The 23,622-nt window shown below is 38.6% G+C and overlaps 2 protein-coding genes across 2 annotated transcripts; one reads left to right on the forward strand and one right to left on the reverse strand.

Moving 5' to 3' along the window:
• Positions 1-16,436: 16,436 nt before the first annotated feature.
• Positions 16,437-17,989, forward strand: LBD41 (LOB domain-containing protein 41). The gene is made up of 2 exons (XM_089050854.1): positions 16,437-16,934; positions 17,033-17,989. Exons 1-2 carry the CDS (start codon positions 16,745-16,747, stop codon positions 17,749-17,751), a joined length of 909 nt encoding a protein of 302 aa, XP_088906980.1. The 5' UTR covers positions 16,437-16,744; the 3' UTR covers positions 17,752-17,989.
• A 691-nt stretch (positions 17,990-18,680) lies between these two features.
• LOC103329684 (uncharacterized) lies at positions 18,681-22,033 on the reverse strand. Its single transcript, XM_008232184.2, has 6 exons — positions 21,484-22,033; positions 21,244-21,376; positions 20,773-20,876; positions 20,472-20,643; positions 20,228-20,359; positions 18,681-20,149 (listed from the first exon to the last, which is right to left on the reverse strand). Exons 1-6 carry the CDS (start codon positions 21,522-21,524, stop codon positions 18,809-18,811), a joined length of 1,923 nt encoding a protein of 640 aa, XP_008230406.2. The 5' UTR covers positions 21,525-22,033; the 3' UTR covers positions 18,681-18,808.
• Positions 22,034-23,622: the final 1,589 nt, after the last annotated feature.

Genomic DNA, 23,622 nt, shown 5'->3' on the forward strand with positions numbered 1-23,622 from the left:
ACTCACTAGGGCAGTCTCCACAATTCTTCTTCCAGAATTTGAGCATGATACTTTAACCACCATGATTCCAAGAGCAACAGCTTTGGGGAAAAAAAAATGATACGTTCTTTTTCATGACAACACAGTAGTCCTCATTGTAAACCATAGCCCTCATATACATTCACATTAGTAAGCAAAAGCAAACTTTAACCAGAACTAAAAATAAATGAAAATCCCACACCCCCAAACCTAAAATAAGCATTGTCCCCGATGCTTTAAAAAAATGAATGGAATGGATGCAATGCAAATTGGCACAGTGTGCATGGAATGAAATAAAATAAAAACTAAAAACTAACACAAATAAAAGGAAAGAACACAAACCCAGCTAGGTTGCCTCCTAGCAAGCACTTTATTTAATTTCTAGGTAAGACATGGTAGTGTGTCTAAGTTGTCATAAACTCGAGAGAATCCATAACTACATAAACCTGCTCCTGTGAAACATTCTCCAAATAAGGCTTCAAACGTTGTGCATTGACCTTAAAACGTGCCATTCTTGATGTTTTCTATCTCCATAGCTCCATGGGAAAATACTTGAAGCACTTTGAATGGTCCAACCCATCTAGACTTCAATTTACCTGGAAAAAGTCGCAAACGTGAGTCATACAAAAGTACTTTCATACCTGGTTGAAACTCCTTCCTAAGAATTGCTTTGTCATGGTGGAGCTTGGTTCGTTCTTTGTAGATCCTAGCATTCTCATATGATTCATTTATGAGCTCTTTCAACTCATTGAGTTGGAGCTTCCACACTGTACCAACTTCTTTGAGATCAAAATTGAACTTTTTTATGGCCCAATATGCACGGTGCTCGAGCTCCATTGGCAAATGACATGCCTTTCCAAACAGCAGTCGATAAGGGCTCATTCCAATTAGGGTCTTGTACGCTGTTCGATATACCCAAAGTGCATCATTCAACCTTAGTGACCAATCCTTCATTGTAGGGCTGAAGGTTTTCATCAAGATGTTCTTTAGTTCTCTATTGTTGATTTCCACTTGTCCAAAGGTTTGAGGATGGTATGGAGTTGCCACTTTATGTGTGATGTTGTACTTCTTCATCAATGCCTCGAAAGATCTGTTGCAAAAGTGACTGCCACCATCGCTAATGATAGCTTCGGGAGTTCCAAACCTAGTGAAAATCATATCTTTAAGAAAATTCAAAACAACTTTGTGATCATTAGTTTGTGTAGCTGTTGCCTCAACCCAGTTTGATACATACTGCCACTAGTATGTATATGTATCTAAAAGAAGATGGGAATGGTCCCATGAAGTCAATTCCCCACACATCAAACAGCTCTACCACTAAAATGTTGTTTAATGGCATTTCATTCCTGCGACTAATGCTCCCCATTTTCTGACACCTATCACACTTAGAGCAAAAATCAAAATCATCTTTAAACAATGTAGGCCAAAAGAAACCAGATTGTAAAATATTTAAAGCTGTCTTTTTGCACTGAAATGACTCTCGATGCCAATGCATGATTGAATGTTAGTATGCTTTGCTGTTCACTCTCCGGAACACATCTTCGAATGATTTGGTCAGGGCAATACTTGAAAAAATAGGGATCATCCTACATGTAGTGTTTCACCATTGAAAAGAACTTCTTTCTCTCCTGAAAAGTCAAATCATCTCTAATTACATCAGAAGCAAGATAATTGACAAAATCAGCATACCATGGCTCTTTATCTTGAATGATAAAGAGTTGTTCATCCGGGAATGATTTGTTAAGAGGCAAAATTTGTCCATCTCCATGGTTTTCATCAACAAGGCACGACAAGTGATCAGCAACAACATTTTCACTCTCTTTCTTGTCTTGAATTTCTAGGTCAAACTCTTGTAATAAGAGTATCCATCTTATCAAATGTGGTTTAGCATCTTTCTTGGTCAACAAAAACCTAAGAGCTGTATGATCAGAGTAAACAATAACTTTAGAGCCAACAAGATATGAACAAAATTTCTCTAAAGCAAAAACAACAGCAAGCAACTCTTCCTCAGTTGTAGAGTAATTGAGTTGAGCATCCTTTAATGTCCGACTTGCATGGTAGATTACAGGTGGTATTTTATTTACTTTTTGACCTAAAACAGCACCAATAGCATAGTCGGAGGCATCACACTGTAACGACCGGTTTTGAGCGTAGATAGCTTAATTTTCGAATTGATTTCGGCTGGTTTTGAGATCACAATTCCGGCCACTTCCGGTCAGTTTTTGGGGTAATCCATGACCAAAGTGGTTCCAAATAGGGTGTTTTACCTAGGGTAGGAAGCTGGGTTTCCAGCTTGAAGATTTCAAGTTGCCAAAATTTTATCAAGCCACCCACGCGCTGCTGACGCGTGGGCCACTTATTGGCACATTTTTGAGTCCTAAAATTATCATCATGTAGTTACGAGCACGACAATATACTCGGATATGAATTCGGATATCATGTGATTGTCGATCGGATATCGCATATTACGTGTTATCCGGGTTCGATAAGTTTGAAACGTTGGATCATCGTGAAGTTGATATATGATAATCTAGATGTCCTTAGGATCATGTAGGATTCGACGGATAGTAAAACGGAGTCCCGGATACTCTAAAAATGTCAACCCTAAGACTAGGTTTAAAGTAACTGTTCGATCGTGCGATCGTGAGCTATCCGACTGTCCAATCTGGACCAAACTTGCAGGACGTGTATTCTAAACCTTATAGAGCCTATAGGAACTTTCGGATCGGAATTTGGAGGTTGTGGACCCCATGGGCCAGTTTGACCAAGTTTGGGTAGTCTGACCCTTGGTTGACCATGAGTCTTCCAAGGTAGTTTTACCTTCCTAAGAGGATTATAACGACCCTAGTGACAGGTCTTGAGCGTTGTTGAGTTATGTTGATTATGTAGGATTAGGATATTAATTTATTATTTTAAATTGGGGGATTATCGGATGCTATATTGTGGTTAAGGTTTATGCTATTTTGGAAATTAGTATATATATATGTATATATATATATATTATAAAGATATAAAGATGTTTGATTATACTGTAAGTACCATCATGTGATTGTGAGGTCCCACATAGCGTAAGATTTCTCGGAGTGTGGACAGACCTTATACGTGGCGTTAGATTTTCCGGCGTATGGGGAGATTGTGATATGAAATGATAGGTCACACGTGGCGTAGAATTTTCTGGCGTGTTGACAGACCCCGTACGTGGCGTTGGATTTTTCGGCGTATAAGGAGATTATGTGATATGAGATGCTAGGTCCCACGTGGCGTAGGATTTTTCGGCATGTGGACAGATCTCATACATGGTATTGAATTTTCCAGCTTATTGGGAGATTATGATATGAGATGATAGGTCCCATGTGGCGAGGATTTTCCGGCATTTGGACAGACCCCACGTGGCGTTGAATTTTCTGGCATATGGGGAGATTGTGATATGAGATGATAGGTCACACGTGGCGTAGGATTCTTCGGGTGTTGACAGACCCCATACGTGGCGCTGAATTTTCCGCGTATGGGAGATTATGTGATATGAGATGCCAGGTCCCACGTGGCGTAGGATTTTCCGGCATGTGGACAGACTCCCACGTGGCGCTGGATTTTCCAGCGTTTGGGGAGATTGTGATATGAGATGATAGGTCACACGTGGCGTAGGATTTTCTGGCGTATGGGGAGATTATGTGATATGAGATGCTAGGTCCCACGTGACGAGGATTTTTCGGCGTGTGGACAGACCTCATACATGGCGTTGGATTTTCCGGCATATAAGGAGATTGTGATATGAGATGATAGGTCACACGTGGCGTAGGATTTTCCATCTTGTTGACAAACTCCATATGTGGTATTGGGTTTTCCGGCGTATGGGGAGATTATATGATATGAGATGCTAGGTCCACGTGGCGTAGGATTTTCCAGCATGTGGACAAACCTCATACATGGCGTTAGATTTTCCAGCATATGAGATTGTGATATGAGATGATAGGTCACACGTGGCGTAGGATTTTCCAGCGTGTTGACATACCTCATACGTGGTGTTGGATTTTCCGGTGTATAGGGAGATTATGTTATATGAGATGATAGGTCACACGTGGTGTAGGATTTTCCGGCGCGTTGACAGGCCCCATATGTCGAGTTGGATTTTCCAGCATATGGGGAAATTGTGTGATTATTAGAAAGATGTTTGAAAAAGATTGTGTTTGGTGAGTTGTGATTTAAATTAAAAAGGGAATGGAATAAATTCTAGAATGTATGAATTTGCATGGCTGTAATGGTTTGCATGTTATTAGAACCAGGATTGTTGTTGAAAGAACTACGTGTGGCTTGATCCCTCAGTAAGGGTATGTAGGCAGCCTGGGGTCCCACCTGGGTGTAGCCGCGAACTAAAGTTAGTTTGGTTTTTGGTTGAGTTTGGTTTTGACTTGGTAGGTGGTTTTGCTTCGGATTTAGGCCGTTTATATGAATTGCATGAAACTATATTGTACATGCTGCCTGTTGGGATATTAAACGTGTTTTATGCATGTTGAAATTTTTGGGGAAATGTTCAATTTACAGAAGGAGACTCTTCCGAAATATTGGTAGAAAGTCTCGTGCCCTTATTCCTTTTTGGGAAAAGAGGATATAGTTTCGAAGTGGGTCCGACATCGGGTGATGTCGAATTCACAGGATTCGTCTCGGGTTTTGAAAAAATTCGAGGCGGATCCTGTAACACACATTAGCTCAAAAGGCAAAGACCAATCTAGTGCCATACTGATAGGAACATAGGTTAGTTCACTTTTCAAGGTATTAAATGCATTCATACAATCTTTATCAAAGTGAAATACAACATTTTTGGCCAAAAGATTGCACAATGGATGAGTGATCTTGGAAAAATCCTTAATTAAACGACGATAAAAACCAGCATGTCCTAGAAATCTTCTCACTCCTAGCTCTTTATGCTCATTTTTTACCACTGTGATTCCAATCCTCTTTGGTACTACTTGAACATCGCTGACTCATTTGCTATCAGAAATCGGGTATATGATACCTACATCTAGCAACTTCAACACTTCAACCACAACGAGCATATGTTGACTAGTCAACCAAAGTAATATTAAAACAGGTAGAACCTTATGACTAGTCAACCACAATCAGCCTGAGCATATGATGACTAGTCAACTAAAGCAATATCAAAACAGGCAGAACCTGATGACTAGTCAACCACAATCATCATGAGCATATGATGACTAGTCAACCAAGGCATGATCATGACAAGCATCAAATTTAGTATCGACCCTGTGGAAGATTAAGAAATGAACTAATTCACAGGAAAGAACTAGCAAACATATCAAGTAATCAAGGATGTGTTAGCAATCATTTTCTAGACCAAGTCTTCAAGTACATGAAAGAAAAGAATTAAAAGAGAAAAGAAGAAAGTAAAAAAAAAAATTCATATGCAGTTTACATTGACAATCAACTCTGAGAGATAGAATATGAGATGCATTTCATGCTCAGAGACAATGCATATTCTGGAATATGGAGGATTAGAGCCAAGGGACACAAAAGATGATATCTTATCTCTCTTGGAGAGACATGTATACAATGAAATTTTATGACATGATCAGAGTATGGGCTCAAAGTTCAAGTATCATCACTCTCTATTGACAAAATATTTGATGATTTATTTTGTGTCACGTGCACATCCTAGACATAAATGCTTGAATAGCCTAATTTTACGGCTCTTTGCTCTAGATGCTTCAATCATATCACCTCATACCTTCCTAGAGCCGTGACTACATTGGTCACACTTCCCTTTTTTTTTTTTTTTTTAACAGTATTGAATAGATTGGCTAAGATAGTGAGATAACCTAAGAAACGATAACAATGACAGTCCAAAATGAAGCATAGACACTTGGCTCACCAAGAGGATAAGATAGCACGATTTAAGTCTCATCTAATAGCTCTTAAACAAGAAAGGGGATTATGCACAAGTCATGCAAAGTACAAAAACATTCAACCTTCACACTATCAAAGATGAGAGATGTGAAACAGTGGCATATCAATTTAAAAACTTTAAAATAAATAAATAATTGGACTAGACTAGTCAACTGTTTTGGAATGTGCTGAAGACAAGGAACATACATGCTAATCAATCAATTGAGCAAAGGTCAATGGACTGTCTAAGGGTGACATGTTTCTGAAAGTCCAAGGCCTTGGTAAGTATGTCTGCAAGTTGTTTCTCAGAAGGAACAAACTCTAATGTTAAAATGTTGTCTTCCACAAGATGTCTAATAAAATGATGCCTAATGTCTATATGCTTTGTTCTGGAGTGTTGAACTGGATTTTTGGAAATGTCGATTGCACTCATGTTATCACAGTAGATTAGGAAGGATGATTGAGAAAGGCCATAGTCATCCAACATCTGCTTCATCTAGAGGAGTTGTGTGCAGCAACTTCCAACTGCAACATACTCAGCCTCAGTAGTAGATAATGACACAGAGTTTTGTTTTTTGCTATGCCAAGCAACAACATTGTTGCCAACATAAAGGACTCCCCCAGAAGTACTCTTCCTATCATCACTACACCCAGCCCAATCAGCATCACTATACCCAACAAGATTGACACTAGTGTCATAGGTATACCATAAGCCAAAGTCAATGGTTCAGCAACATATTCATAGCGGGAGTACGAAGGACTAAAGTCCAAGTCCCGAAAAGAATGAGAGAATTAAACTCATCTGCCATGGCAAGATGCCACTCTTTATGCTTATTAGCCTGTGAAAAAGATGTAGGCTCAATAGTATCATCAGTATAGGATAAAACCAACACATGATGAGCACGAATAGGCAACGTAAGGGTGAATTTGTAAAACTTTCATAAGTTTGGGTATCTGATTGTAGTAGGGTCTTCAAAAGTCATGAAACTATAATGACCTTATATAGCTTGGGGGTTTTACGTAGTTGATCCAAAGAAAAACCGCAAGAGAATAGTTTTAATATTTAGTTAAACTAGGAAATTATATTTTTTTACGGAGGATGGATGACCAAAGATAGTGGTTTTCTGGCCCAACCTTATAAATATATATTGTCGTTCTCTGAATCATTCTATAGTGAGGGCCTTATATATGGCCCTTAGGTGAGGTCATATCTCTTAATTATTGGATCAGACTAACCAATTCAATTTTAACGACTAACTAATTTGATCCAATGGTTAAAGATATAGGACATCACCTAATAGCCATATATAAGGCCCTCACTATAGATTTCTTAGTCTTTCTCCCGTGAATTGTATGAAACAATCTATAAGATATTTTAAGGGCCCTATCTAACGAAAAACAAAAAGAAAGAAAAAGCCCAAAAGGCAATCAACAAGGCAAACAAACCTTTCTGGGCCGAGCCTTAGAAACTCTGAATTAATAGAAACATTCAATAATTTTGTTTGCTAGACCATATAATCAATTTTCCTATAGTTTTTGGGTCATGAAATTCCTTCATATTGAGAAAGAGTAATGCTACACTTATCACATTTTTATCTCACATTTCTATAGCACATGATGTGGTATGTCCAAATTATATATCACATCAATTTAAATCAATGAGGTGAATTTTAATTAAGACAATTAGACAAACAAATACTAGAATAAATCATAAAAGAAAAAAAAACATTAAATAATTTTAATTGATGCGGTTGTCCACCTCATCTGCCACATAAGATGGTATAGAAATGTGATATACAAATGTGGTAAGAGTAGCATTATTCATTGAGAAATAAAACCCAATCATGATTAGGGATGGGCATTGGAACCGCAAAACCGTAAAACCGAACCAAATCAATCCAAAAAAAATCGTGTTGACTGAAAAAGTCAAAAACTGAGACAAATCCAAACTGAACCGGTTCAAACCGGTTATGGTTCCAATTTTCCATCCGAAGGAACTGGTCCAATAAAATTAATTTATTTTATATTTTATATTTTATATATAGTTTAACATGTTTTTTATTCGTTGTCCAAAAAGCAAAGGATAAACAATAAAGAATACAAAAAAGAGAAAACAGGGCGAGAATAGAAAAGCAGAGGAAAAAATATAAAGAATACAAAAAAGAGGAGAGAGAACATTGGTACAATCAATTCTATACTATTTTAATGCCCAACTTGGAAACCATTGAGCAGAGAGACATGATTGAAAAGCAAGTTGGGTGGGAATTCATGGTGATGATGTCTTGGGCAGGGAGAAGAGAACGGCTCTTTTTTTTTTTTTTTTATGAAATCTTTCAGACTTTTTGTTTTGTTTATTCCTCTCAGTTCTCTCTCTTCTCTAAGTATTCTCTCACTTTTCTCTGATTTTTTCTTTCTTTCCTCTTCTTCTTCTCTCTCTGATTCTTTCTTTCCTCTCTTCTTGCTCGCTGATTCTTTCTTCCTCTCTTCTTGCTCCGATTCTTTCTTTTATCTCCTCCCATCTCATTAATTCTTTCTTTACTCTATTCTTTCTCATTGATTATTTCTTCCTCTCTTTCTTTCTTTTTTTTTTTCTTACTAGATCTTTATTTCTTCTTCTCTTTTCTCCTCTCCTCTTTGTCTGATATCTTTTTTTGTTTCTTACTCTCCTTTCGTGCATCGATTGGATCTGTTTGCTATATAGTTTTTTTGGTATCTTGTAAGATTCAGATATGGTTTTCTTGTAAAGAATTCTTGGTTGATAGGTTTTGTTGTATTGTCAATATAGAGTACAAGCAAAATATATACTACCAATATTACAAAATCTCTGTAGCGTGATCCCCAATCCTAGGGATTGATTTGGATCTGTCTACCTATATCAAGTAACTACTCTATATATGGTTATAATTAACATATTACAATAATAACATATTTGTATGGATTTGGCGATTCACATTGCTTAGTGTAAAAATGTCAGTTAGGCTAAAGAGCCAGTTCAAAGGTTGAAAAACCGGAACTGAACCGGACCTAAACTGGTCCGGGTTGGTTCGGTTTTCTTTGGCATTTTTTGTTAAAATTCGAACCAGACCGGACCCATAAACAGTATCAATTTCGGTTCCAATTTTACCTGAGAACCGGTCCAACCAGACCGTACCCAGGCCTAATCATGATGGATGATACAATCCTTTTAAATCCGACACTCCAAAACTTAAATCATATGCTTTGGCCCTATATTTGTGTCTAAAATCATGCAGTCTTGGATTCCTAAAATTATCTTTCAAATATAAACACTAAACTTAAAAGTACAATCATTTTGATCATTGAAGAGAAAATGTAGGGGAAAAAAAGGATAATGATGATATAATTGAAGACTCTAAGTCCTCAAATGGACAAAATGAGAAATAAAAAATAGAAATTTCTTGCTCATTGACTTAGAAGTGGTAAAATTAGAAGATTTCAGTGGCAAAAGGGTCAGTTACGAAAAGATGAATTGCAGAAATGGGTTATGAAAATTTTGATATCAGAAAAATCCATAATATCCATGAATAGTGTAATGGAATTTCATGATCATTTCATTTTTGCTTTTTTACTTTTTAAAGGTTAGTTTTGTTAAAGTTGAAAGATAATGGCGATCACCCTTGTAATTTGCCTAGGATGAACATCATTTTATTTGTACAGAACCTTAACACACACGCATTGACACTGCATCCTCACCTGCTCATTCTCATCCTTGTCGGATAAAAGTGAAAAAAGAAACCAAAAGAAAAATGTAGCACACAAGATGCCTCACCAAACAAGTGCAAAATGGCTGCGTGGTTGGTAGTTTTTTCAGTCAAAGACTCAAAGGAATAGGTAATCAAACCCACTCTCTCTCTCTCTCTCTCTCTCTCTCTCTCTCATAAACTAGTTTAGGTATATTTGGGCTGGTGACCAACTGATGCCACAGAGCATGCGAGCTGCAGGGGGGGATGAGTTGGGGAGGCAGCCTTGTGGATAAAGGTAAAGCTCCAATGATGCAGGTCAATTATAAGAAGAAAAGAAAAGAAGGAAACAAAAAAGGTGACTTGCTAATTAATTACTGACTAGTACTGCACGCTGTAAGCAGGTTAATTGGGCCTTAATTATCTTCTTTCAATGCCATATTGCCATTCTTCAACTGCAGCTGTGGCTAAAGATGGGAGCTGGTTGATCGAGAAGCCAACACTTCAGAACATGAACAAGCAAGGTGAGCAAGATTGCTTCAGTTTTAACATCACAATAACTGAAGGGGTCCTTTGTAGCAGTGTTTGTCTAAATGGTGTACATATTGATGATGGTTGTCATGTCGACGGTTGAAACTAGTGTAACACCCCATGATACAACAGGTGGAATGCTAACCAAGATATCTGAAGCCGATTGTGAAACTCGGAATCGATGTATAAATTGTAAATATTTGAGGGATTTGAGTGGAGAATTGAAAGGTAACCTTCCTGATAACTGGCTTGGAACCTTAATCCGGTTTTCCAAAAAATGAATTACGATCGCTCTAACGGAGGAGGGAGAGAGAGATGGAGACGGGGAGCAATAAAACGGAAATAGGAAAGTTTTCTCCTAGCTAACAGAGGTGTCGAAAGTCAGCATTTGGATTACACCAATAAAGGCATTTGGAGAAGACGCTCAACCCAGCAAGATCAGAAAACTGATTGTTAGACCGTCTAACTTAGACGTTAGAATAAAATTTTCAGATTCTACGACAGGCCGATGAAACTCATTGTTTATGTATGTACGGATAGAAAATACATTTGTACTATCATTTAGCAGCACTAAAAAAAAGGAGGAGAATTTAGTTACACCCTTTAAGATTTGGCATAATTACAGTCAGACTCAGACCATACAGGTTTCATTTGTTAGAATGTTTAACATTTTTAATATTTAGTTAAAATAGGAAATTCTGTTTTTTTTTTTTTTTTTTTAACGGAGGATAGAGGACCGAAGATAGTGGCTTTCTGGGCCCTATCTAACGCTTAGGCCTTATAAATATATAGTGTCTTTCTCCAGTGAATGGTATGAAACAACGGAAAGGCTATAAGACATGTAAAGGGCCTTATCTAACGAAAAAGAGAAAGAAAGAAGAAGCCCAAAAGGCAATCTTGATGGATTCAACCATTTCTTTTGCTGGACCATATAGTTTTTGGGTCATGAAATTCATCATGATGACACAATCCTTTTACATCCGACACTCCAAAACTTAAATCATATGCTTAGGCCCTATGTTTGTGTCTAAAATCATGCAGTCTTGGATTTCTAAAATTATCTTTCAAATATAAACACTAAGCCATGAATTCTTCAACTCAAATCGACCCCCTTTCGGACTTAAAACAAGAACAATGACACTAATCAAATAAGAAAAAATAACAAAATTATCTTCCAGTTAACATGCCCATAAGAGGAAGGGAAAAAAAAACCATGATCAAGAAAGGCACAATTGCCAGTGGAGTTTTAGCTCGATGGTAGAGTTGTTACCATGTATGCTAGTGGTCTACGGTTAGGGACGGATAGAGTAGACTAAATTTATCTTACATACAAATATATTAAGAAAATAAAAAATTCGACGAAACGAGTGAATTTCACTGATAAAAACAAGGGAGTTTCACTAAAACACCCAAAATGGAGGTTGAAATTATAAAAAAACCCAACACCCAAAACACTTTATAAACACACCCAAAACCCATCATTACACACACTCAAAACTCATTTATAAACACACCCAAAAAGTTGACTTTGGGGTTGATTTTGGGTGTGTTTCTATGTTTAAATAGTGCTTAGGTTTTTTTATAAATACATGTTTAGGATTGGGTTTATTTATAAATTTGTATAAAAACAAATACACCTAATTAGGAGGAAAGAGACATAACGAGCCAACAAATTGAAGATGTGAAAAAGAGAAAAAGAAAAAGCAGCTGGAAACACAGATGCATGTAAGAACCAGAGCTGAGTCAATACATTGAACCTTAGTAGAGTATTAATCAACACAGTCAACACATTTTTCTAATGTAACGCTGAATTTTGTATTCAATGATAACCAAAATATTGTGTGCTTGGATTTGTATGGCACGCAATATGCGATAAATAAATAAATAAAACGAGAAGAACAAAAGTAGTAGCGGCTGGGTCCTGGGTTTGATGAGAAAGCGCCCATAGATGATAGACCCACCCCCACCCAACCAAGAGCGGTATTGCATAAACAGCCTCCTAAAATTTAGGAGTTAAAATTGTGACGGAGCGGAGAGAAAAATAAAAATAAAATCAGGTGACGTTTTTCCACGTAACGCGGGGTGGACTCTGACATTCTGAAACAAATTGACGTGGTCGCCACGCGCTGTTCTCGTGGTGTCCATGTGTGTTTTTGAAGCCCATTTGCATTTGCATGGATGCCACATTTTCCATCTTTTCCTCTCCGTCCTACACGTGTTCTTGTGTTTCAGAACCCACGGCTTTTTCCTCCACCTTCTCGTGTGTTCCGTTTGCTTTTCCGTATAGACCAGAGTATGAGGGGTAAAATAGTAATCTACATTTCTTGTCCTTAGTGTTTTTTCTTTTCGCTGAGTTATCTCTTATCTTCTTTTGGGCCATGGCCCATGGTTATCCTTTGCTGTTAATAGTTAATGTGGACTTTTTACTTAAGAATAATTACTTCAAAAATTAATAAATGTTTGCCGAAGTTAGAAAAGAGAAGAAGGGAAACTCACGCACACGGTTACCATAATAGTTCAACTCGTACCAGGACCACTCATCCTAATATCTCTCACAAGAAACACCTAAATCATTATTCAAGATTGAATACTAGATCAAGGCCAAAGGCAATTAATGAGAATATAACTTAGGAGGAAAAGAATATAGAAATTAAGAATGAGATTGTTTATAGGTAGAGCCACAACTACTACACCTACGTATTACTGTTGAACATGAGGCGCCCACAGACTTAAGTCCCTTGATGGAATCATTGTCTAATAAAACAAAAAAATAAAAACTAGGGAATGGGGAGAGTGAGTGGTATTGAGCGTCTTGACAATTTTGACCATTGGATTGAAAACAAAGAGAGAAGAAGCTTCCCAAAAACCAGGAGCTCAATTGTGACACCAAATTTGGGAAATTTGGAAATAGGCATGCTCTTTTGCATTTTCAATTCAACGACCATCCCACATGGCTGATTGGACAGGCAGCCAATTGATCCCTCCCTCTGCCACGCGCTCTCTCCTCACATCTCATCTCTATTCCTGACCTGTGCATGGAGGCACATTTTCACCATCCCTTCTGCTTGCCCTACACGTATATCACAGTCTGCTTCAGAATCAGAACGAGGAAGAAGAAGACCCTTTGGTTTGGTGCCCGTACCTGTGCCTATCAGGATAATATCGAATTTTTAAATACTTAGATACGATTTTAATCTGATGGGAAATAAATAATAAACAAAAACAACATCGTATAACAAAAGTCACATCACTTCAAGACCTTGTTTGGTTGTTGTAATTCTTGTTAGTGTTCATCTGAACCCACCAAGTTGGATCAAAAGATTAGATGCCAAACTTATGTTCATATTTTAAATAATGCACTGAGGTCTTTGTCTTCCAACTTCTCAGCGTCAGGCAATTAAATTAATTACATAGTTAATTAGGAGAAGAATAAACTTTCCGCCTTTCCGTGGAAAACACAATCAACCACGTGCCCTCTTTTTAAATTTTTACCTTCACCTACATGTTCTCCATCTTGTAGCACACTGCAAATTACATAAAATATGGGTGTAATTAGCGCCACTTAATTTGCAATAACATGTTCAGATAAATTGATAAATCACGTGGGATAGTACAAAATCTCAGGTAATGAAATTCTTGCAACTTGCATGAACATCGTCTTTCACGCTACGTATACTGTATAAAAATTTGATTTAATTTGAGTTCAAACTTCAAAGGGAGTTGAAAACAATAATTAAGGTTGTAAATAAATATGAATAGGATTCATACCTGATCGAATTTAGAATGCTAAGATTCGAACCCTGACTTTTTCTAAAAGAGTATTTATTCTAAATTACTATATTAGTGGATTTCATCCTTTGCAAGAAAGCCAACTTAAATTAAACTAATGCAAATGTTTGATTAATTGTTCCTATTTACAATCGTACATGAAAACTTACTTAATTAATCAATGTGGTTGCGCGTCCATCATTACAAGGAATATTGTTAATTATTTACTAAGCAAACCATCATTAAAAGAAAACGGGACGCTCCAAATCTTGTGTACAAATTCACATGAACCCTGAACTAACTAATGTGAATTAATATATGATATTACAACTTGTTTTTTATTTATTTGGGAAAGATGTATATATGATAATGCAAGTTGTGACTAATCAAACATGACATGCGCAAGCTGTTCCCCTTTAGATGGCTAGTGCTGGTACTTAATCTTTGATTAGTTTTTTTATACAAGCTATAAATTACTCTAAATTAATTCAATTTACGGGAAATGAGACTCAAATTTAAGTATAAAGGGATAGATTCACTGTCATGACTAACTGACCTAACTTATAAGGCCCAAAAAACGAACTACTTAATATTCTATAAACCTTAATTAATCAAGCAGTTTGTGGACAGAAATAACGCTTGAACTTCTTCCATCGATCGACTAAAAATGGGGAAAAAGAAAATGAAACTCAATTAATAATCATAACATGCGTCTTAATGAATGAATTAATGGTTTGGTTTAAAGTGCAAATCATTTTTTTAATGCGACGAAGATTATTTTCCAATTTAGGAGGGTACCTCGTAGTCACCAACTTTATCCTTTCCCCATTGTTTTCAACGAAATGAATGAGAGTAGGCACAACACAGCTGCACAGGACACAGATTTTGTGAAAGGTGGTAATGGTATTTGGTGCCTCCTAAAAACGGGGAGCTAAGTAAGCTCCTAGATAGGTGCAACGGTGTCGTTTTGCCCCCGTGATGTCCATGACCCACCTCTTTGGAGCCTCGCCTCGTACATGAAACTGATCTACCACCTTTCTCTTCAACCACTCGTCTGTCCTCGGTTTTCCAGAAGATTCACCAAGCCCTTTCCTTCTCCAATTAAATATTCAAATATTCTGCTGATCAACATTATGCCCTTCAATTAATTGTCGCATGTGGTAGGAAGCTGGAATTCATTTGTTTCCAAGTCTTTCTAGCCGCCCACTTATCGCATACATTTGGTGAGGAATTAGGAGGGATAAAATAGAAATGGAGAGGACTATATACTAAATTTATACACATTACACAAATATTATAGTTCAAACTCGTACTCTTGCAAAACCACCTCGGTATTTTATTATTTTTTTCTTTGAACTAACTTATTTGGAGTAGATATGATTATAAATATTTAGCCAATGCATGCTCTAATGTGGTTTATCTAATTTAATTACTCACAAACTAATATATAGACAAGAAATTAGATTACACTACGAGGAATGCTAACAATTTTCTCTATAACCTTCTATCAATAGAGAAATTAATGTTTCAGACATGACCTAATAATCTCGTAGATCCAAATTTGATTCAATCCAAAACATGAATTCGATATTGATTGAATTGAAAGCTGTCCATTTCTTAGTATCGGATATACCCAAAACTAAAAACTAAAAAAACCAGCGTGTGAAAAGGTTGGTGTGGCTTTTCATTTTTCACCTCCCTTTAAAAAAAATAAAACGAAATGGAGTTACGTGGGGAGTGGTGTTTGGATGCAGGTGTGGCGTAAACTAATCAAGTTGAGCGTCCTGTCTTACAGGATAAGCATGAGTTTTGTAATTTATAAAAGAAAACGAAAAAAAAAGATAGAAAATGAGTGTTGTGCGAGTGAGAACGTAGAAGACCCTCCAAAACCGTTGGCGAATGGGTCACGTAGCGCGCCCACAGTCCCGTACCAAAACCGGAAACCGGTACGCTGTTTTCTACTTCACCCGGTTTTTATTTCCGAAACCAGTACGACCTCCCGAAAACCAGGAGCTCTTTTCCAGCCTTTTTCTACTCCTTCATTTTTTACTTTTTTAATTTTAATCCGAAAAAACATCAAATCGACTTCCTTGGGCCCCACTCCACTCATATGTGGCGATTCGACCGCACTCTGACACCTCACCGTGCCTGCCACGCGCCGCTCTCTTCTTTCCTCCATTTTTGTACCTATTTGCATGCCTCTTCCCCACCACCTGTCCATCTTTTTTGGCCTTCATCCTCTCAAATGACCTTTATACCCTCACCCCTTTGTCCCACCCCAATGGTAAAAATAACAAGAGAACCAAAGTTGTTTCTCACCAAGGACACTCATCCCAACAAGGGCTGTGCTCCCCCACCCCAATGAGAACATCCAAGGACTCCCATTAATTGGGAGTTGGCGTCACGCGCTGAGACCGAGAATTGTGGAGGAAATTGGGAGTTTGATTAAAATAATGAAAATGGAATAAAATAGAGTAAATTGTTGTTCAAGTTCAAGAGAGATAGATAGATAGGAGGATAGGAGGAGAGAGAGAAGGCCAACCCTCCTTGAATGTGGAAACCAGTGTCCTTCCCTTTGTAGAAAAATAAAATAAAATAAAAACAACTGCGTCTCCCCCCAGTGGGCAGACCACCTGGTTAAACCCAGCAGCGCTTCGTATTCTCTCCCTCCCCCACTTAAATACCTCACCTTTCTCTCCCAATCCAAAAACCCAAAACCATTTCTCTCTCAAACCAAAAACCCAACAAGAAAAATCCCATCTTTATTCTCTCTCTGCTCTTTCAAGATCAGTCTTTCGTGTTTAGAACAACAAGTAGAAGAAGCGAAAATGCGGATGAGTTGTAATGGATGCCGAATACTCCGCAAAGGCTGCAGTGAGAATTGTAGCATCAGGCCTTGCTTGCAGTGGATTAAGAGCCCCGAGTCCCAAGCAAACGCCACCGTTTTCCTCGCCAAGTTCTACGGCCGCGCCGGCCTCATGAACCTCATCAACGCCGGCCCCGAACACCTCCGTCCTGGTCAGTATTTGTCTTTTGTGCATTTTCTCGCATTCTCTTTTCCCGAGAAACAAACAGAAACTGGAGCTAACGGTTTTTTTTCCTTTTTGCTGTTACAGCCATCTTTCGATCATTGTTATACGAGGCATGCGGGCGGATTGTGAACCCCATTTACGGGTCGGTGGGGTTGCTGTGGTCCGGAAGCTGGCAGCTCTGCCAAGCCGCCGTAGAAGCCGTGCTGAAGGGCCAGCCGATCACCTCGATTACATCTGAAGCTGCCGCTGATGGACATGGCCCACCTCTCAAGGCCTACGACATTCGCCACGTGTCTAAGGACGAGAACTCGGCCGCGTCGAACGAGCCGAAGCAGGCTAAGACTCGGTACCGGTTCAAGAGGTCCGTCGTCAAGCCCAAGCCCAGCAAGGTCGGGTCTGGGTCGGGCTCCGGAGCCGACGACTCTGCCAAACCGAGCTGCGTGGGGTGCTGTGCGGACGAGTTAAACCGGTCGACGAGTCACGAGTCGTCGCTGAGTCACCAGTCCGAGGCGGCTGCCAACGTGGACGGCGAAAGCAAGGAAACGGAGAGCATGGTTTCGTCCGAAACGGCGGAGGCTGAGCTGTTATTTCGAGCGGAGCCGGAGTCGGCTCTCAAGCGGAGCGAGCCGGTTCAGGAAGGAGAGTTGGCTCTGGAGCTAACGCTGGGGCTGGAACCGCAGTCACGTGCGCACCACGTGGTTCCGGTGAAGAAGAGGAGGATCGATGCTTATGGGTTAGGCGGTAGGTCCTCAGCTGACGACGGCGGGTGTAAAATGGAGCTGGGGCTTGATTTAGTGGCCTGAGCGGTGAAAGGAAAACGGTTCAGTTTTGACGGCTCAGATCAGCTCTTTTGTTGGCATTGAAGAGATCAAGACTATTGGTTTTTTGTTTTTAATTTACTCGAGTTGTTCTTAGCTTTTAAGTTTTGTTTTTTTTATTACTCTTTTACCCCTTTGTGGAGCGAGATGAGATGTACAAATGTGGTTGAAATTTGCACATACAGGAACCCGGTAAAATCAACAGAGGGACAAAATTCTGATATTTCTCATCTTATTTTACTTCTCTTCAAAACAGACGTTTCCATTTTATCCAACAGACACGTTTCGGTTTCAACCGAAAAAGGACGGTTTTGCAGACATTGGCGAGGCCCAGTAGTAACGCCGTGTCGTTTCCTTGCGCATTGGACGCATTGCCTTGCGCATGCAAACAGGTCCAAATGCGACGTCGTATCGAATTCCAATTACTGTTTGTTCTCATACGATATTTTAATTATCCATGGATAAGGATTTGTTTATTAAATTCACCCCAGTCTTGGTTGGGTTTGTTTTATAGTTTTAAACATGCCTTGGGAGTCTAGAATGCGACATGTTTTGTGTGGGGTTGTTCTTGTTCATTGGAACATGGTGGCTACACACATGAAATTGATGTGAAAACTGAGAGGAATGCTTATTGGAATTAATGTGAAACCTGGTCCACTCTGCACAATAAATATAAATATGAGGAGGTTGCAACAAATCCATGTAGATATTTATGTTGTGTACTTGAAATTTTTTGTCTTATAAGAAGAGGCTTGTAGCTAAAGCGATATCGTTTTTGTGTAAAAGAAAAGGTCTTTGGACTAGGTTAGGCCCACTGAAAGTAAAATTTTCTAGCAGATTAGCCCAGCTAAGCTAAAGTTATTAATCCTACCGTATATCATTATATAAGAACAAACTGTTCTAGGGGCAGTGGCTAAAAGAAAGAAAATTAACTAGAGATCCTCAGTAATAGAAATGTGAAACTGAATTGAACGAATACAAAGCTGTAGTGATCCTTTTCATACACCTACACAGTGCAGACTTGCCTTTGTGCTCAGCTAAGCTAAAGTTGCCTGTTGCTGCAATGAGGCTTACTTTGCAGTCTCTCTTTCTTGAGTGCCATGAATTTAGCTGCTATATCATCATAGTCGGGCAATTTGGGGTGAACATGAGTGGGATATTGGAAGGCATCCGAAAAGGATCGTTGGAAGTCATCTTTGTGATTGTCCTTTGCTCTTTCCGGTGGCATAGTCACGGCTCTGATATAAGGAGGCACCATTTCTTTTCTTGCGCTCCAAGAACTAACCACATTTGGAGAGGTGGAACTATACGAGGCACGCCTGCATTGAATACTTGATTCCAATTCCTCCGCGGTTTCTCTGAGCGCTTTGTTTCGCATATTTGGTTGGTGGTGATCTGGATATGTGAAAACATTGTACACCATAGCTTCATTGCCACAGCTCCTCCTCCTCATTGGTTCCTGGGGCACATCAGGCCATTCCATTCCCTTGTTCAATTGTACTTCACGGCCATGAGTTGAAACTCCCACCCTAGTTGTAATTCCTCTCTTTTGCTTCCATGGCAGAACATCACAAGCAACATTGTTGCCATTGCCAGTGCAAAAGTAACATGGATGTTCAAGGCTGCAGCCACAGCTTAGTCTTTTTCCATCACATCCACACTTGCATGACAAAATGTTAGCTCCCATTTTCATGTGACAAGGTTGCTTCAGCCACTTCTGTGCAGAATATGAACTTTCAATTTCCCCCACCAGAGTTTTCTTCTGCTGCTTTCTGCCATAGTAACTTAAACATTCATTATCTTTCAAGCATTGGTTTTCCTGACTCACTGATCTCTTCCGCGGCCTTTTCCCACTTCCCTTCCAACTTCTCCTGGAGCTTTTTGACTCTGAACTCTCACTCCATGTTTCATAACAATCCACATAACTAAGATCACAACTGCTGTCAAGATTCTCCCTCTTGGGTTTGATAGCTTTGAACTTGAAAATTCTTTGGTCCTGGGAGTCTCCATCTCTTCTTGCTGTAAATGATTGAACTTCTTCTATGTCATCCATGTAAATCACTATATCTCCGTCTCTTGTCGTGCTGCCAACAGTACTGCTCTGACTTTCTTCAGTGCCCACAGTAGACATACTTGGAGAATCAACTACAGCACAATTCTCTTCCATCTGTGGCTTATCATGCATTAAAGACTCTGATATAGTTGGGCCAACTAGCATAGCTAATGAAGAACCAGCAGAAGTACTAGATACATTAGAATCAACATCTACGACTTCTCGTTCTATCTCCTCCACATTTACAATTTGCAATTCAGATCTTTCAGTTCTTTCATTATATGTCTGAACATCTGTATCAAGTACTCTATGTCCGCTAATTTCTTTCACCTAAGGTTCACAAAACAAAGGACTTGAGTTTAAGTTCAGTAAACTTGTCTAACTATGTTGATAGAAGTATGCACTTACCTTTTGTTGCCATTCAGAATAGTACTCAATTGCTAAAACCTCTGGTTTGATGCAGTAATTCCTGGCTATTTCATTGACCAATATTTGCTTCATATCATCTGTCACTGACTTTAGGGAGAGTTTCTCAATCACCTGTGATTTCGGATTTTGTTAGTTCTCCTATTCATGCATCACTCGAAGAGCCCTTACGAAATAAGCAGAAACATCCCTTAAAATAGTCTGCAAATTGTAACAACTTGACAACCTGATGGTTCACAAGATTCCCAGGGAATAGTTCAAGGGCAGTCACTGCAAATTTCTGCCCATATCGTTCACCAAAGAGCTTCCTGATCACCCTAAGCTCAGGGAGATCCCCACATCTTGCAGAAGCATATATAAGACTCGAAACTGCTTCGTTTATGTCATTTGGACAGTCCCTGGAACCACCAAATTACAGAAGAATACTATCATTTAAAATCACAGTAAGGGAAAACAAAAAAGACTAGGAAAGAAAAAAATCAGATCATTAGATGGGGAAGCAAAGTGGTTGGAAATTCGAGGCATACTTGTGTCTGCGGATGTAAGGAAGATGGATGAGGATGAATTCACAGAAATTGTCCAACAATTCATACACTGCCACTATGCATTCATCTTTGATTATCTGCCCAACCTGAACAAAACAAAAATGAAGTCAAGATTAAACACAAAACTGAGACCGAAAATAAATTATGGGTTTAGCATGAAAAGCACAAAAACAAAAACTAGAGAAATTAATGAGAAAAAAAACAGATCAAAACAATCCTAAAAATTACAGATAAGTACTTGGCATCATCCATTTATTTCCTGGTAACACTTTTAACCTCTAAACTTTATCACCAAAACGTGCTTGGGGGAAACCCAGATTCCATATCAGCAAAATTTGAACTAACCCCAGAACAGAATTCACGAGTAATTGAAAAAAGAAGAAAACAGAGGAGATGTCATGGGGATCTTGATTTGACATAAGGGTAATGAATGAATTCCATCACGGGTTTTACCCTGTTGAAGGCTTTGTCTTCGTGGCCATGTTTGATCAGCTCCGCCACGTCTTCGCGCAATTGCCTCACAATTGTCTGCCTCTTGTTCTTCAGCAACTTGAGCCGGCACTGGACCTGTTTGATCAGCCTCTTGCTGCAACAATAAGACCATGCACATGCAGAACAAGCAACTACAATTGGCTCCCAATAAAAACAACCCAACCAAAAAAAAAAAAATTCTGAACTTTCATATCTGAGTACCATTTTGAAGCCTTTCGCCACCCGAACAAGATGTCGAACATGTTGGGTTGTCTCTGTTTTATCTGTTTCAAAGGTAAAAAGAAGAGTATGGTACGAGGAACACCAGCTTAATTTGCAGCTAAAGCTTGAGCAATGGAACAGAGAGAAAGACAGACATTTTTAGTTTGTGAGAGTTGATGAAAGACGGAGGATAAAGGTGAAAGACAGAAACAAGCAGGCAGCAGAACTAGTAACCAACATGACAGTTGGATTCACTTTAGAGGGTGTTGTTTATGTTGCCTATTTAGGAGGAGTGGGTTTGAAAAGGTTGAAATAGAGAGGAGAGAGAGAAAGAGTGGGAGAGAGAAAGAGAGGCACGAGACAGTTCTTTCATTGTCGGTCTCCTGGAAAATCTGCTCCCACTACCACTAGAAAGTCGTTTTGGGACACTTGTGAGGCCACTATGGAAGCCACATTATAAGAGCAGTGTACATGGGGTTGGAAATTCTTGCAAAGCTCCGGTTCTTTGTGATCTTGGTAATTGTGTGTGTTCAGACCCAAAAAATGATAATCATTTTGATCATTGAAGAGACAATCCAGGGGAAAAAAAGGGATAATGATGATATAATTGAAGACTCAGAGTCTCAAAGGGACAAAATGAGAAATAAAAAATAGAAATTTCCTGCTCATTGACTTAGAAGTGGTAAAATTAGAAGATTTCAGTGGCAAAAGGGTCAGTTATGAAAAGATGAATTGCAGAAATGGGTTATGAAAACTTTGATATCAGAAAAATCCATAATATCCATGAATAGTGTAATGGAATTTCATTCATTCCATTTTTGCTTTTTTTCTTTTTTCTTTTTTAAAGTTGAAAGATAATGGTTGAGTTAAATTAGGGGTCTCTTTTGGATCACCAGAAGTGACCACCCTTGTAATTTGCCTAAGATGAACATCATTTATTTGTACAGAACCTTAACACACAAGCATTGACACTGCATCCTCACCTGCTCATTCTCATCCTTGTCGGATAAAAGTGAAAAAAGAAACCAAAAGAAAAATGTAGCACACAAGATGCTTCACCAAACAAATGCAAAATGGCTGCGTGGTTGGCAGTTTTTTCAGTCAAAGACTCAAAAGGAATAGGTAATCTAACCCATCTCTCTCTCTCTCTCTCTCTCTCTCTCTCTCTCATAAACTAGTTTAGGTATATTTGGGCTGGTGACCAACTGATGCCACAGAGCATGCAAGCTGCAGGGGGGGATGAGTTGGGGAGGCAGCCTTGTGGATAAAGGTAAAGCTCCAATGATGCAGGTCAATTATAAGAAGAAAAGAAAAAGGAAAAAAAAAAGGTGACTTGCTGACTCTCACAACTTTCTTTGATAATGTTTCTTTTGTGCTAATAATTACTCACCAGTGCACGCTGCACAGTGGCGGAACCATCATCCAATATTTCTAATTTAAGCTCGGGAATGTTAATTTTCTCCATCCATATTATTGAATGTAAACTTACTTTAGAAAGTGTTTAAGCAGGTTAATTGGGCCTTAATTATCTTCTTTCAATGCCATATTGCCATTCTTGTGACCCATGGGAACGAAATCAGTCTCTCTCACTAGAGAATATAGTAGGTGCGTGTTATCAAGAAGAGTCATGACCTGTGGCGTGGCCAACCAAAGGATCAAGAAAAGGTTCAATTAAAATAAATTCTTTAATTAAAGAAAATGGAGAGATATGCCCTTTAGAGATGCCAAGAAAGAAGTAAATAAAGAAAAGGTAACAAGAAATTCCCCTGTAGACTCTTTCTTTTCTGTCGCCAGGTTTCTATCTTAATTAGAAAAAAAAAAAGATAGAAAGAACAATTCACTGAATTACTTTACAATAGAATGATATAGGATTTGTTTCAACTTAAAAAACATATGATATGTTTCTATGTCAGAGTTTCTTTCATCCAGCGTGAACGTTAGTGGAGGAGCCCTTTGTGACTAGTGACTTTTTTGGTTGAATTATAAATACAATCTTAAAAAAAGAAAGCATATGTATTGTAAAATTAAAATTGGAAAAGAAAAAAGAAAAAGAAAATAAAATTGGCACACCCACTTCCTCCTCGATCTGTTTGTAAAATTTTTAATGGGTTTATTTTTGAAAGCCCAACTTAAGACATC

The sequence above is a fragment of the Prunus mume genome, linkage group LG4, assembly GCF_029339155.1.
Source record: "Prunus mume cultivar Tortuosa linkage group LG4, ASM2933915v1, whole genome shotgun sequence".
Classification (NCBI taxonomy): Eukaryota; Viridiplantae; Streptophyta; class Magnoliopsida; order Rosales; family Rosaceae; genus Prunus; species Prunus mume.

Coding starts and splice junctions, on each gene's coding strand:
- LBD41 (XM_089050854.1), top strand. CDS start 16,745: ATGCGGATGAGTTGTAATGGATGCCGAATACTCCGCAAAGGCTGCAGT. Junction 16,935..17,032: donor CCCCGAACACCTCCGTCCTG/GTCAGTATTTGT, acceptor TTGCTGTTACAG/CCATCTTTCGATCATTGTTA.
- LOC103329684 (XM_008232184.2), bottom strand. CDS start 21,524: ATGTTCGACATCTTGTTCGGGTGGCGAAAGGCTTCAAAATG. Junction 20,360..20,471: donor GGAATCTTGTGAACCATCAG/GTTGTCAAGTTG, acceptor CCGAAATCACAG/GTGATTGAGAAACTCTCCCT. Junction 20,150..20,227: donor ATTCTGAATGGCAACAAAAG/GTAAGTGCATAC, acceptor TGTGAACCTTAG/GTGAAAGAAATTAGCGGACA.